Below are 16254 nucleotides of genomic sequence, written 5' to 3'. Positions count from 1 at the left end.
ACAAACTGACAGGTCCCATATCTGCAGAGGCAGCTTGAAACCGTGCCCAACCTCTCGGCTTCCCAAGAGGCTTTTCAAAATTCAATAAATAACATCTGTAGGCGATGTTGGGTGCAGACCTAGCAGAGTGCGTCATAACACTGAGCTGGCAGAACAAAGAAACCATGACGACTGCCAAGTTTCCATGGCAACCGCTGCGAGGCTTGGAGAGTATAATAGCACATCAATCATTGTCCAAAAGAACTTCATTATCAGCCAGAGAAGAAAAAAAAAAACACCGAAAAAAAAAAACCTTTAGGATCTGTTTAGTGTGCAATTGCGGGTTAACTCACCTCAAAGCCTTGCTCTCTAGCAAAAGTGGCAGCTTCCTGCAAGAATAAAAAAAAAGAACAGTTAATTATAAAGTGCTAGATAATGAAGAAATAGCACATTCTGAAACTCATTCAAGCCAGTTTTCCTTTAACACTATTATCTCAATATACCCATATACACTTGTTCAGTTTTGATAGCTGCACCACAAGCTCCCCCCTCCAGCCCAACACCAGCACAATGTCAACACACTTCACAAGTTCAAACAGAGAAGGCTTTTTTTTTTCTTTTCCAGGCAAGGAAAGTTACTTCTGGAGATAGGACTTTGGCTAGGAAACCACTACTTCAAATCCAGACAAACATCCTTCAGACGTATTTTTAATTGAAATCCTATTTATGTGTGGCACTTCATGGGACACAAGTTACCAAGACATTTTGAAAAATCATTTGTCATCTAGAGTGCATTAAGAGAAACAGGGTGACAAAATGTGTTCTAACCCTTGTAGTGGAATCAGATGAGCAGCGTTTTAAAATACTCTGATGTCTTAATCACTGCTTTAGGCAATTTAACTCTGCTCTCTTCCTGAAAGAAAAGAGGAAACATCAGGGTATCAGAATGTCCTCATTTCTTATTTATATTAACTGGAGCAATTAAAATCTGTTTTGAAATAAAAGCAAGGAGACAGAAGACAATAGTTATGATTTTTCTCCCCCTCTTGCTCGCTTTCTACCTCAACATTGCAAATATTGCAGAAAACCCTCCAAGTCTTTATGCTTTTACTTGCATTCTTCCAGATCATCTTTGCCAAGTGGTATTAATAGAAGGCTAAGTCTTGAGCCAAAATGGTGATTTGATCCAGCTAAACAAAAATAACTACCCTACCAAACCATTCCAGGCCAGTGTCCCTCTGACAGCTTCCAGTGCTGCAGCAACTACGTCCTTGTGGACCTACAGGATCTGCCAGTTTGGGGGCAAGATTAGAATTTGAAGTGGGTGCAATTGATTACAACAAGAGTAAGTTGAGGTTAATAAAATGTGATAAGCTGAAAAGCACAACTCCTCAGGCTGCTTCACTGCAGAAACATAAGGCTGACCGGGTTAGCCTTAGCTGATGTTGACAGAAAAACTGAATCATGGTCCTGACAATTGGGTGCGGGCAAGGTTAGCCACTTTGACAATTTACTTACAATTGAATTCCTTCTTGTACATCACACAGTCAATGACATTTGCTAGCCTGGCTGTCAAGAAGGAGTGCAGGGTTCAAAGATATCATGCAGTGTTTTCCTAAGCCAGCATGTGATTAACAAAGCCCGTGCTCCTATGAAAAAAGGAGCCTGCGAGCTCCCACTCTGAAGGGATGCACTTGCAATGAATTGCAACACAATCAAGAAAGCCTCAAATGGAACTGGGACACAGGAAAAAAAAAACCAACAAACCAACAAAACCACAAAGATGAGAAGTAAGGGAGTGATAAGGGGGCAGAGAATAAGCAAATGGACTAAAAATGATGTACTGTAACCAAATTACTTGTTCAACCTCAGCTTTCTGGTCGTGCGATTGAAATCGGAAGTTTCCCTGATCTGTCCTAAGGGGATTTCTTTAATGTCCCAATGCAGCAGGACATTAACATCTGTGTTAAAGTACTGTTTGGCCAGGAAACTGGACACCAGTACATTCTTACATCTGTGAAATAAAAACTATTCCAGTTAAGTAGTGTTTCCTTATGTGGGAGACTTGGAGAAAATTCATCTTCATTTTCTGTACTGGGGCACCCCTGCGTAGCACATGTGGTTTGAAAGACCTGGCCAAGAAAGGATAAATGATTGCACATTTGTTAAAAAGTATCTCATCTTTGCATTTTCCTGTTGGAGAGTCATCTTTTAGCCTGGTCTGCTGCCCGGCTACATGAATAATGGTAGCTAGCATATAATCATAGATTTTCCTGCAGTTGACCTCTAATCTAAGGGTGTCTGAACACACCACAGAACAACAGCAATCTTAATTTCCTTCTCTCCTATCAGCTGAACCTCAGAATAACTCCTGAGCAGCTTCCTTCAGCCAGGAGGGTGCCTCCAGCCCTCTGAGAATCAGCTTCTCTCAGAATGACATTCCTTGAAGAATTAAGGCTCTTCCAGTAAAAAAAAAAAAAAAAAAAAAAAAAAAAAAAAAAAAAGAAGAAGAAGAAGAAAAAAAAAGATAATAAAACTCCAAACACACATTTGGAGACTACAGTTTGGTGTTTGCAAAATGGTGAGAAATGTGAGGCAGGCCCTGAATGCCAGGGCCAGTTCAAAGTAAATTAACCAGATAAAAGCCATGAGAACCTTTTAGTATCTATTCACAATAACAGTGAGAACAGGAAACAAGCAGACCCCATCTGTGCAGCCCCAGGGCACCTCACACTGAGCCTCCCGTCTCTAATAAAGCAGTCAGGTTAAAATCTAAGTGGCTGTAACATGCGGAGGCTGCTCGGGTTACAGCGGCCAGGCAGGGCGTTCCCCGGTGCAGGTGATAATCAGTATGATAATCACTGTATTTACAGGCTTCCCGTTTCAGATCTGACACTGGAAATCACGAAGAAGGAGGGATTAAGGAAATAAACAGCCTACACAGAAGCTTTACTGCTCCCCGGAGAATGCAGCATTTTCATTCATCTGTGACAGGCGACAACAGCACAGCAAAGCAGCCACACAACTGAGTTTTCTGGGGAGGCTTCGTTTCACATCGGGAGTTCTTTCCGTTTTGATCAACTTCAGACTCATTACCCCGACTCAGCGTTTTCAGAGCTACTTCTGGTTTTGTCTAGGACAGAACAGCTGATTTCAGAAAACCCTCTCCCCCACCTTTTTACTCTTCCATGGGAAACATTAAAAACTGGCAAAAAGGGGTGTGTGTGCCTTACCCTACATAACTGTTTTACTGACTGCAACAGTGAATTTATTTATTTAAAGTACCGATGAGCTGTGTTATTCCTTATGAAACATTATCTGGCTCAGGCAGTTTGGGAAAAATAACAAAAAAGAGAATAAAATGGTAAGTACAGCCACGCTGAAACCCCCCTGCCTACAGCTTTACTTAATGGGAGTAACACCATGTCACCAAAGTTAACACACACCCTCTGTGTGCACAATGCTGAGCAGTTTACACAGGAAAAGGAGATAAATTAAAGAGATAACAATAAAAAAGACAACTTCCCCCAGCACTGCCCTTGTTGTTATGTTACAACTCTCTTCTTGCCTGAAAATTATTTCCACACTTGCATAAAGTTTGGACACTGTGTGTGTGAGATTCAGACACTGTGTGTGTGTGTCCTGACACAGTGTGTGTGTGTGTGTGTGTGTGTGTGTGCTTGCGTGTGTCCAGGACACTGTGTGTGTGTGTCCAGGACACAATGTGTGTGTGTGTGTCTGTGTGTGTGCAGGACACAATGTGTGTGTGTGTGTGTGTCTTGACAGATTAGTGACAGATTTTGAGGGAGTTCCTATTGCAGTAATTGAAAACTTCTTCACTTTCCCTGAATAAATCCTAAACAAGACCCATTCACACTTTCAGGAATATCCTCCTCTTCCTCTGCATTACAAATCAGTGAGTTTGGGGGTTCAGCCCAGTCCATACTCTGAAACCACAACCTCCCTGGGCAGCCAGGCAGGTAAATGCAGAAGATTACCTGATGATCATTTGAAGATATGATTTCAACAAAAGGCCACTATCATTCTCTTATTTAAAATGAAAAGATGGGAAGTCTATGGGACACAGCTCCAGCTGGATCACTAAACTTTAGTGCCAGCAGGATATTCATAGTGGGGAGTGGTAAGGTAACCTATGTTCCTCTTTAATTCAGCACTAAACAGTTAGACACAGTTACTCAAACCACTGTAGATTGTCCTATCCAACATTTTATAGCATTATAGTCTGATTTAGACAGGAATTATTTTAAGGGCAACTGTTACTACATTGCACTCTATAAAAGCAATACAAGCTCATATGTTTTTATTAAAAAGTAGCCATTTATAAAGGCATTCAGGGCTCAGGACAAAAAGGTGATTTTTTCCTCTCTTCCTTTTTTTTTTTAATTGTATTTTCTCCAGAGACAGCTAACGTGGGTCATAGCACAGTCTGAGAAACAGGAGTCGAACCCCCCAATGTCTTTTCTGAAGCAAAAGTCTGTCTGGTGAAATTCTGATCAATCTTTGGTTTGGTGAGCGTTGCACACCTGCTCAGGCTTCAGAGGAGATGAAGGGAACTGGTCACAGAATGGCCAGAGCCTGCACACAGCTTGAGAACCAACCCTGAGAATCAGCAGCATCTGAGCAAAGCATCTGCACCCCCTTCCCTGCTTCTCACTGAAGAAAGCTCAGCTGGCATCAATTGGATGGGCAGATTATCATAAGGGAACACTGGGGTGGTTTTATTCCCTCTTTACTTTTCCCATGAGCAGTGCCAGACCCCAAAATCACTTTTCTTCCTAAAGGATACCAGGAGTTCATATCATATTCTAAAATATTATTTCAGCTTGCTCCACTTGTCCTAAAGATCTACGCTGTCTTCACCTAGTAGGTGAAAATATCAAAAAATAATAATCAGTTCAAGTGAATAATCAGAACAAGTATAAATACCATATGGGGTTAAAGTTGTCATGTTCAGAGGGGGTTCTGGCAGAGTACCAGAGGGTTTTTGTCTGAAAAAGCCAAGTGTGAAAAGAACTGAGAAAGAAACATATTTCCTGTCCTGCCTGGGTTCACCCTGGAGCGCCTGTATTGCATACAGCTCATTAACAGTCAAGTTATTTATTCTCTGGTTATTACCAGAACTTGAGTTTCTGTTAGAATCTTCTAGAGAACAAACCACCCAGAGTCAGAGCTGAATGCCACGACAGGGTCTGCAACAGCTGCAGCACTTGGATGCCTCGGAGCCATTTTGCAGTTTTATGATGGATTAAGCACCATCACTTACATCCCAACCTCAGGAACTCACCTGCCTGGGACTCACATATTATAAGTACCACATGAGTGAACTCTGCTCCCTTACACCACCTCTCTCTACACATGCATCTGTCTCTCTTGTAAGGATAGATGCATTGTGATCAGGGAAGTGGGAGAACAAGACCCCTTCCTTAAGCATCACTGAATCACAGCAGTAAAAAATGAAAACGAATACCTTTAAACTAATTTCATAGCTAGAAAATAAGAGTTTTAGATGTAGTTAAAACCAGGTGATTTGTGAGGGTTTTTTGAAGCATAATACTGACCATGGGGTGCTCTCTGTGTTAGCTTTCTGGCTGAAGGCTGACAAACAGAAGTAAAACATTTGCACCATTTCCAGCACAGCCTTCTGTGATCACAGCCACTCAGACTAGGCTGGAAGCACTGACAGGATACCCTCATCCTGCACTTTCAGAGGAAGAGAACAAGCAGATCCTGTGCTACAGGTCCTGGGATCCAGCAGAACATGTCTCAAGATCAGCTAAAAGGTTAACATATTTTTAGGAGGGAAATGGAGTTGTTTTACAGCCTTGGTTTGGTGTGATGCCATTCAGAAGTATGGCCAAGGCTTTGGGGACTGGGAAGCCTGTAAAGAGCCATCAGAGCAGAACCCCCTTCAGGTGCTGGGCCTGCACTGCTTGGTAATTCCAGCAAGAAAATAAAATGGTTCCTTGCAGTACCACTACTAAACTGAGCTTAATATGACACATTTCACCTTTCCAATTAAGCTTAAACCCAGTTGACTTAAAGATTCTTATTGGAGTTTGTTGTGCTGTTTAGCACTAATTCAGTGATGCATTTATCTGGGTTCAAGATACAGACATTCAAGATCTAATTGTTCTTATATTTCCAGGTTTTGCTACTGCAGCTACTTATGGAAGAAAAAAAAATCTAGTTCCAGTCTGTCCCAGTGGCTCTCTCCCACAGCATGGTCACTGCATGGAAAAACAACATTTTAATCTGACCACAGTTAGGTCACTGTGGTCCTGAGTGAAGAACATGAGCAGTAATTCCAGATGTGACTAAGGCACTATTTGTCATCTTGGACAAGTTGCTAATTTCTTGTACCTTAAAAAAAGCAAACAAAAAACCCCAAACTGAAAACCCAACATCTAGAAAAGTTGGAATTTACTTGGTTCTCACAAGCAAGAGTTTGAGGATGAGTGGAAATCATCCCATGAAGAAAACATGGAAGCCCACTCTTTTCTTGACCACTGAACTTCTCCTATTTCACATGGGGGATAACACCCTTGGCAGCTGGAATTCAAATTATTTATCACCAATTGCTACATGCATTCAAATCACTCTCATTTCACTATAATTTCCCTTTAAAAATTGGCTTAGGTAAAAAGATCATGACTATCCTACTGGTTGGTTTTTTACTCTGCTTTCAAACATGAAAGTGAAATTTTTTCCAGAAATGGGTTTGTGAGCTCCTGTGACAGAAAGCAAACTCCAAGCTCTTCCAGCACTCCTTTCTACTTTTAGAACACCACACTCTCAGAAAAAAAGAAAAAGTAAAATGATAAAGAATAAGACACAAAACAGAATATAAAATGATACATGAATATGTATGAATTCCTATAGAAAAAGTTTAAAATTAAATTATTTAATGAAGGAAAATTACATTCCTGCACCAAAGATCAGTAATCTCTCAGTTAATACATAACAGAACAATGATGACAACAATTTGTTTGTTAAAAGTGCATTGTTTAGCAGTGCATTATTCCATGGATTGCTCTATGCAAACCCCTCCCTTTCACTGTGCTCATTTGCTCTAAGATGCACTGGATATGTAGCAGCAATCCTGATCAAGAGTTTGTGCTTTTGTCTGCCAGGCATTTGCCTTCCTAGCAAATCAACTTTATGTACATATGTACATATTTACACACACACAACCTTCCCAAATTCATACCTAGTGCTTGCCAGAACAAAGGTGATCTCCCTTTCTGAAACCTTCTGCATTTCAGTCTTCTCCTCCATTCACTCCTTCTCCAACCTGTTCCTGGTTCAGTGGTATTCACAAGGATTTGTACTCACTAGATGTCTAAGTAGGGAAAAAAAAATAATAATCCTGCCTGCAACAGGATCACAGCCACAAAAACCCCACAACTTATTGGTACTTTGAAGTTTCCTGAGTGTTTGAAGGTTCTGGAGACCTGCAGCTCCAGTTGGAGTGATTCTTGGTACCTCTCCATACCTGTTAAATAATTCTTAAATCTCTGCTGAGAAAGGACACTCTCCTAGTGGTACCAGTTGTGTATTCTAAAAATATATTACATGCAATGTATCAAATGTACCAAAGTTCTCAAGCAATAACACTTTCTAAATTTTGTGTTTGCATCTGCACATTTGCCACAAACTCCCAAAGAACATTTTAAAATCCTCAACTATACTTCAGAGCACAGTTAGCACTTTAACCTCTACTTCTGTGCCTTTGCAATGCTACATTTATTTTAGGATTTGCCTCATAACTATTTTTTAATTACTGAGAGAACAGATTGACATTATACTTTAATATACATTTATGTATTTGTTAACCATTACTATGTTCCTATGTCAGCATATTGCAAATCAAGCTAAAACTGCACCTGATACATTTCTCATTTTATTACATGACAAATGTAAGACTGCAAATTATTATGAAGCTGAAATTAGTAGTCGTAGTAATGGTAATTCAGGTTTTGACAGGTTATTTATAGCTAAGTGCTTGCTTGAGTCCTTCACTCCAGATTTCTCACACCTACTGAGGGCTTAGAAGTGTAAATAATTTTTTCCCTGCCTGTAGCATTATATTCATGTTTAAGTATAACAGAAGTTATTTTAATCAATGTAGTTCCCCTCACACTTTCCAACGTAAAGAATTCCTGTGATTCCTTCCAAGACACTTTGTCTTTTCCATTTTATGTAAAATCTGAAAAATGCTGTAGGGTGACAGCAATGCTGTTCTTAACTTCAGACTGCATCCTGATTTGGGTTCTTGAAAATTTATTTCTTCCCCTTTTATTAGCAATTAATATTTTTTTGGCAAAATATCAGAAAATAAATGAATGGGAAGATCCTAAAGCAGTAGTGCTGTGCTTTCAGAGCAGAAGCAGTGGCAATATCAGCACACCAGATGCTGCACTAGAAGCTACTTTAAAAGATAGCTACCTAGAGATTTAGGGAAATGAAGGGAAAAAATGATCTGGAACTTCCAAAAGTGGCACAAATTTGTCCAATCTCTAGTTTGGGGTTTGTTTTTCATAAAAGAACTGGGAGGAACACAGTGCTCACATCATATGGTAAAATCTGATGTTACAAACAGCAACCTAGAGCAGCAACTCAGCACCAGCAGACTTCTTCCATATACTCTCCTCTTTCTGTTGAGTTGATCAACTCTGGTGAATTCTGCTTCCAAAATTCACACTTGACATCTACCAGGCCATGTTTTGAAAATGGCCCTGCTCTAACAGGCATTTTGATCCCTGATTTACACCATGAGCCCAAACAGTTTATTTGGAGTCTGGCTGGCAGGGGAATGCTTTGCAGAGGAGACTGTGCTAAACGTGTCACTTTTAAAAAACAGTAATGAAGAAGTTATTTACAAACGTGGCACTTGGCCAAAGCACATATGGAACATTAAATATCACCATCAAACTTTATGCCCCAGATCTGACCAAGGTCTTGAGCTATAATTTGTATTTTCTCCATTCTGCTGGAAGATGAGCTGCATTTGATGAAGCTGCTTCTTCATAAGGACTCTCTTCTCCTAACATTTACACATCACACATCTGGACTTGAAAAGGGATTTTCAGTAAAAGAGCCAACTAATGCAGATCTTGTTTACATTATGTGCAATTACTCTTGTGTCATGAATCTCCCTGGGATATCAGAATGTGCTGAAGACATCCAAAGAATATGTACTCCAAATAAAAGTGCAAAAGCCTGGGTGTTTCTGTCCCTGCTGATGAGCTCAGTGCACAAGATCATAAATAAATGGCATTTCTATTTTCTAAATAATACTGCACTGAATTTTTATTAATGATTTGTATGCAATTAGAGATGCCCCCAGTGCCAGCTCTCTGTTTGGATTGTTTTTCTCTGACAACTCTCTGGCTGCAGCCAAGGGAACTAAGTGATGGCAGTTGCGACACACAGCTCAGTTACATAAACACATCTTGCCTGCCAGATTCCCCTGTGGTGTTCCCAGCCCATGAAATAAGTTTCTTAGCATTTACTGATGTACTGTACCAGCAAGTTTCTTTTCATGTGACAAAAAATGAGGATCTCTGCAGCAGAGCATCCTAGCCATGGAACCCCCCCCCTAGCCTGGGTGGCTGCACAAGCCAGAGGACAAGAGAAGAAAGACAAGAATCAAGCAGCTCCAGAGCAAGAACTGTCTGGCTGTAGTGGGGAGAAGACACCCTTCATCCAGAAACTGAGGCAGATCTAATCCAGAGTCTGCTGCAGCACCAACAAATGTACATTATCCCTTCAGCCATACAGAAGGTGCATGTGCTTCTGTACTGAGTGTATTTGCCAGCAATGCTACAAAACACTCTGACCACTCTGGAGGTGTGATTGGACTTTTGCTTTCTAACATCACAACCTGAACCATCACACTCCCAGCTGTGAAGAACAATGTGGTTAAAGTGGAGAGCCAGAATGACCTGATGTGTGCCACAGGCAGAGAGGGACCTTTCTGCACCAGGTTTCTCACCATCCCTGCCAAGCAGCATGAAGCTGGGTGGTCAGACTCCCTGGGCTTGCTGGAGCTTCCCCATTCCATGACTAAGTGACTGCTGAAGTTATCTGGTAAACTGTAAAGGGACTAATACCCTGGTACAAAGGTCAGACACAGTGTAAGTCTTTATACCAGGCACGAGAGCATCACAGAGAACTCAGAACTCCCTGAGCTGGTAGCTCTCAGAATTACAGAGCTGGGGTACCAATATTTCACAGGAGACTAAAGGTTAAGTATATCCTAGTGGAGCTGGTGAAGCTTTTCTTTCTGCTTAGTGGCAACAGATTTAAAATACTGAGGGCCTGTGATCTACTTGCACCAATTGTTTTTCACCACAAAATGTTCTGTAACTCAATGTGTCACTGGAGAAGTGTGTGACACTCCCAACTTCTGCTTTCAGCACTTGTGCTGACAGTTCAGGTGGCATATGGTGATTTTGTATCTCAGAAGTAGCAAAGGAATCGGGTGAAATGGTCATTGCTATGGTAACTGTACTTTTGTAGTGAACATGGAAGTAAACAGGTACATAAACCAGGCATGAGCTGTCACTATGCAAGTTACTGCTGTCCTGGAGCTGCCATAATTTGCTTCCTTTAAAACCATTTCATGTAGCCACAAACACTTGGGATCTCCCAGTGTCCTGGTATCTCCACAAGATGAGAAGGCTCCTCCCCATGTGCCAGCACAGGAGCAGATTGATTTATCAAGAAAGGAACTTGCTGGAGAAGAAATTTATTGGCCTGAAGGAAGCAAAGCATGAATCAGCTTCTGGCCTGGGTGGGTAAGGTTGCCAGCAGTGAAACTTGGGAGGAATACCATGGCATGGGGGGGTGGAGGGAGTGTCCTCTACATCAAGAAACTGATAAATTGTGAAGAGCTGTCTCTGAATAATTGCCATGAGCAGGCTGAAAGCTTATGGGTAAGAATTAGAGATCAAGGCAACCAAGGGAACCTCCATGTAAATGTCTCCTAGAGGCCATTTGATGAAGGGGAGCCCATTGGTGAAGCTTTCCTGCTGCAGCTACAGGAAACCTTGCACTTGTGGGATTTGACCTCTGTTTGCTACAAGAAATATTGTATCAGAACCTTGTATGCTTTGAAGAGAGTACAAGAACTTCTATTTATGAATCCAACGGCAACAAAGTCCTGTACCACAGATACCAACATGGACTGATCTCAGAGGATTTAACAAACATGTCATAATTACCATCTGAAATTTGACATTCAGGCTATATTTAAAGATGAAAACTTAAGCACAGTATAGATGATTGTTTTATCTAACTATATCTAGAGGCACTCCAGCAGCACAGGTACCTCTAATATGGGATGACTAAAATGCTTGTTATCTGTCAGTCTTTGCTTAATGATTTTATAGACTGTAATGATTTAGCAGAGGGGAAGAAGCTCAGGGACTGTGATTTGGTTTCCTACTTTTAGCCTGCCTGTCTCAAATTACATTCCTCTTTAAAAATCATGTTGCCATACCTCCTTGGGCCTTTTCTTTCAAATATTCCAAATCTGCTGCTTTAGCCCCACTGTGCAGAGGGAACCTGAGACAGCAGCTTTGAGTCTGAAAAGGGGGAGAAGAGGGACTAAGATCTCCCTCTTCCTCTGGCAGTAAATTCCTAGATCAGCTCCAGCTGTAACGTGCAACTTCACATTAATATTACTCTGGCAAATCTCCACCTGAGAAGTCTGATTCATCAGTAATGCTCTCGTTTCATTATGCTGCTCTGCTGATAGGAAAGGTACACAAGTGCAGGTCAGCAGCCTGGTGCACTGTGGCTGTTCTGTGCTCTGGTATATTTGTACATCTGCTTTTAAGAGTCAACATCAATACAAAATGATTTAAAGCTGATAATACTTGAAAAGACAGAACTTTGGCATGGGTGTGTAATCCTAGGGCTTCTTGTTTGCAGTCCATATGTATGAGGCTTTAAAAAAGCCATAACACCACCAATAATCCAGGACTAAAATTTACATCAGGTCAATATAGAATTAAAATCAGAGTGTGAACCAATAACTTCAGTATCAAGAACTTCAGGTATGCTGTAAGAACTCTGAAATCCTTAAGCATGAATACAAACCCAGAGTTGTTTATATGGAAAAAATCCAATCCCATTAAGATAAGAGATAGACAAAATGATACCATGAACAAAAGCACCCACAAAACAAGTCCAGAGTCCTGAAAACACAATTCCCAGCTAATCCAGTACCACAAAGATGAAAACATCCAAGTCTTAACAAAGGTTATTAGATAGTTTTACTATAGGGTACCCTGTTCTTACATTTCCCAGTAGCAGGACTGAGAAGTTAACTCCCAGAGACACAGCTCCTTCATGACTCTTCTGTCCTGACCAGAGGACCAAGGTGGCAAAGAGCAACCTGCTTCTCACAAATCCTGCAACACAGAAGCCTTGCTGCCATGTCAAAGACTGATGTGGCAATGCAGGGAAGCCCAAGCTCCTTTCCCTCTGCTCTTCTGCAGAAGCCTTAGCCAGAATACAGTTAATTATGAGTGTGCACTCTTAGCACACAGACTTTTCACTCTGTTCTGCTAGGACTCAACAGTTGTTTTAAAACATCAGGACTGCTATTAAAAGTTGCTGGAAGTATTCATGCAGAAAGCTGAAAAGATTGACAGGGATTTTTTTTACTTCTATAGCAAAGACTAATTTGTATTTTACGCTGTTTCAGCAGTCTTTGACTGTTTGCTTCAAAATCACTGCCTCAGTGGCACCATATGGAGCATGTTGAACTTAAGATACCAAGAATGTGTCCAAGATATATCTCACTCCAGTGTGTTAAAACATTCCACCCTGCAGCTGTCATTATAGGAATATAATTCATACCCTACAGTTTAAAGAAAAACAGTGTAGCTTACTATGCTTACAAAAATACAAGATTTCTTTCTTTTTTTTTTTTTTGTTCCAAGTAACAGTCGGTAAATGGGAAACAGTTAATCTGACATACTACTTTCTTAAGCATTTAAAATTTTAACTGATCATGAACTGCTTTAAATCACCGTGATATTTAAGACAGAAAAAAACCCCACCATGAAAAACAATTACACAAAAAAAAGCATAGTTAATGGACTCAGATATCTAGACTTGGTATAAACCTTCATTACTGTTCTCTTTTCCATTGATTGTGAATGTTTTAAAAATTGCTGTATGAGATTACAGGGCAAAAACTTGAGCTGCAGTTTTTGTAAAGGCACTGAGCAAGTGTTTGATCCCTGTTCTGACATTTCACCTATCTCTGGTCATTACTTCTCAAGTCTTTTGTTTGTTATCTCTGTTTAAAATGGAAATGGCTCAGGACAGGACAAGCCTCTTGCTCCATTCTGTGCAGTGTGTAGTACTCCAAGCACCTTCTATAAAGTTAACTGCTGGAATAACAAGAGTAGGAGATAGGCAAGAAAAAAGAAACTGATGTTTTTTTAGGGAAGCTGTCTTGGGATGGACACATTACTAAAGGTCAATTTGAAACCTTAGTGCAAGTTCCCCTAGGAAAGGATCCCCCAAACCATTTCACCATGCTAACCCATCATATATTCTGTACATGAGATGTTCCAGAGGAAAACTACTTCAGAGAGTTTCAAGTTTTTATTGACACAATTTTTCATATGCCTTTGCCTGTAAAGTTAAGAAGTTGCAAGAGGCTTGGGGGAAAATATTTTCAAAATATTTTTAAATTTAAAAAAAATATTTCTTAAAAATATTTTTTAAACCTTTTAAGGTTATCTCCTTACTGATAAATGGTCAGCTTCTATGTAAGGTTTAACATCCGGGAGGCCTTCAAGGGCTGGCTCTACGTTCTCTGCATCTTGTTGGCAAGCTGGGCATCTCTTCCCTACAATATTGTCAGTCTTCCACTTCCAGCCATTCAAGGAGCAAAGACATTGATGCCTTGTGTCTCCAGCCAGTAAAATAGGAAGGAGGCATTTTGTATTTGTAGGGAGATTACTGGGAGCAGGAACATGGGAAGGGTTTTCAAGGAGTGCTTTATTACAGAAAGATGGCTACTCGGGGTAGGTCAGAGCACAGGAGCTGCTCAGTAAAAAATACTGCACAACTTCTTGTACTTTCCACATAGCTGAGACAGGCAAGGTAAGATCCATAGAAGTATCTGTAAAATGTGGAATTGAAAACAGGAAAATATTGCACAGTTACACCAAATTTGCACTCCAGGTTGTTGCTGAGTATGATGTGTTTGATTCCAGAAAAATGGAATGCAAAGGGGAAAAAACCCAAAGTAGTTAAGGAATTAAGGAAATGTTATGAAATGTTAAGCATCATAATTTCTTATGATCTTAATTTAGATTAGTAACCTGGTTGGACAGATTAGTATAGACAAAATTAGCTACATTTCAAACAGTGTGCAAGATGAGTTGGATATATTTCAAATCTACTCATGGGAATTTTACCTACATGAAGTATAATTATTCTTATTCATTATCCTGAACATGGATTTATTGCTAGAGGTCTTATTACCAGATGAACAAAAAGGTAGCACTGAAAATGGTTGTTCAATTCTAATTAAAAAAAAAAAAATCATTAGAAAACTTTCCACATGTTGGTATAAATTGTAAAGTGAGGTAATTCTATTTATTGGGCTCATCTGCTCTTGAAAGATGTCACTTTGCTCAAGGATCACAAGACAGACTACAGTGGATCACATCCCTCTAGTCCAGAGCTCCATCTTTGGGAAACTGTTGCAAAGAAAACTGAAGGAAACTGGGAGTGTTCAGAACACTGGGGTTTCACTTTACCTCTCACTAAGGCCTTGTCTTTTACCCTGAAACATAAGTGTTAAGGGATATTAACTGTAGATAGACATATTGTCTAATAATCCAGTTCTCCCCACCTACCTGTGACTCAAAAATCATTACTGTATCACTGAATGTATGGATTTTGAAACAGAAATATTAGAGGCTTTGATTTGTGTTTCATTACATGAGATAATATTCTAAAAATCATTACCTTGAGTAGCAGCCACCTGAAAGAATATCTGCATAATTTACTCCTGATTTAAGCACCTTCCTGGGGTGATAAGATTCGTCCTTATCCTACCACAGATTTTTCTCTCACTGTAGATCTAAAAACCTTCTAAAATAACAAACTTCTGTTAATTTTTGTTGCAGTATTCTGTACAGTGCACTTTTAAGCTCCAAATAGCAAGAAGGAGAAGCTCTTATTTCAGAATAGTACAGATTAAGATGGATTAAAGAGAGACAACTGATATTTAACTTCCTACAAAACCAACTCCAACAGAAGAGGTGCAACATCAATAGGTATGTTTTGAATCCAGTCTGTTAAAATACTAAAATACTCCGTAACTTCTACCATAAATGACAAGAGAACTTTGAGGTGACTTAGGTTGTCACTTCTATGCTTAGTTTAAAGATTAACCCAAGGACACAGTTGAAGATGATATTAACACACTAAACATTTTAAACTCAATTTTAGCTTGCTCTTCCTGAAATATATATACAGACACCACTCATCTTGGGACACAAAGTTTTTGTTTGAAATAGGGAAGAAACTCACCTGCAAGTAGAGTTAATAACTTAGAGTTTCCATGATAAATATTATACCCTTCTAATGATAAATATTGGTTCCACCTCCTTACCAGTGCTACTCTTTGGAATACTCATCTGTGTGCCCATCCACCTCCCAGATAATTCATGGTCAGAGATGGGCTACCACTGGCCAGCACAAGGCTACACACTTCTCTACAATCAGCAAGTTCTGTTCTAGATGATGAGTGTTCTTTTTGGAGCAGAGAGATCCAGTAGTTTGACTCATTATTGTAATTCTCACACACCAAGATGCAGCTTCATCCAAATCTGGCATTTACTTTGCTGCTCAAAGCAAATGCACAGTGTTTGGCAACTCTATGTGCAGAATTTAAATTGACTGATCCATTTATCCCAAACTGGTACGTGTCCAAAAGCACTCACAGATGTATCTACTAGTCTAGAAGAAATTCCAGTGAGAGGGAAAAGAGAAGTTAATCCTAGCTGCTCCAAAATAACATATATATTAATTACTGTGAGTTAAAACCATCTGACTGCCCATCCACACAGCTCACACATTTCAAAAGAAGTTTAGAAACAACTTTAGCTGAGCTGATGGTGAAAGATACCAGTAATTCCACAAAATTTCAGATATTTTTCCATCTGCAGGAAGGTTGTCCTTTCAGAGCAATCAGAATTGCCCCACAACCATTCA

General features: G+C 40.0%; 1 protein-coding gene across 4 annotated transcripts in view; it reads right to left on the bottom strand.

Annotated features, from left to right (window-relative positions):
* Positions 1–16254, bottom strand: part of ADK (adenosine kinase) — a 231355-nt gene that overhangs the window by 43215 nt on the left and 171886 nt on the right. For all 4 annotated transcript variants that reach the window (XM_030452818.1, XM_030452820.1, XM_030452819.1 and 1 more), the window contains one exon: positions 333–368. In XM_030452818.1, the coding sequence (XP_030308678.1) occupies positions 333–368 (36 nt within the window). The remainder of the gene's footprint in view (positions 1–332; positions 369–16254) is intronic.

The sequence above is a fragment of the Calypte anna genome, chromosome 6 (genome assembly GCF_003957555.1).
Source record: "Calypte anna isolate BGI_N300 chromosome 6, bCalAnn1_v1.p, whole genome shotgun sequence".
Classification (NCBI taxonomy): domain Eukaryota; kingdom Metazoa; phylum Chordata; class Aves; order Apodiformes; family Trochilidae; genus Calypte; species Calypte anna.
Note: the sequence above shows the minus strand (reverse complement) of the source record. Positions and strands in the feature narration are given on the sequence as shown.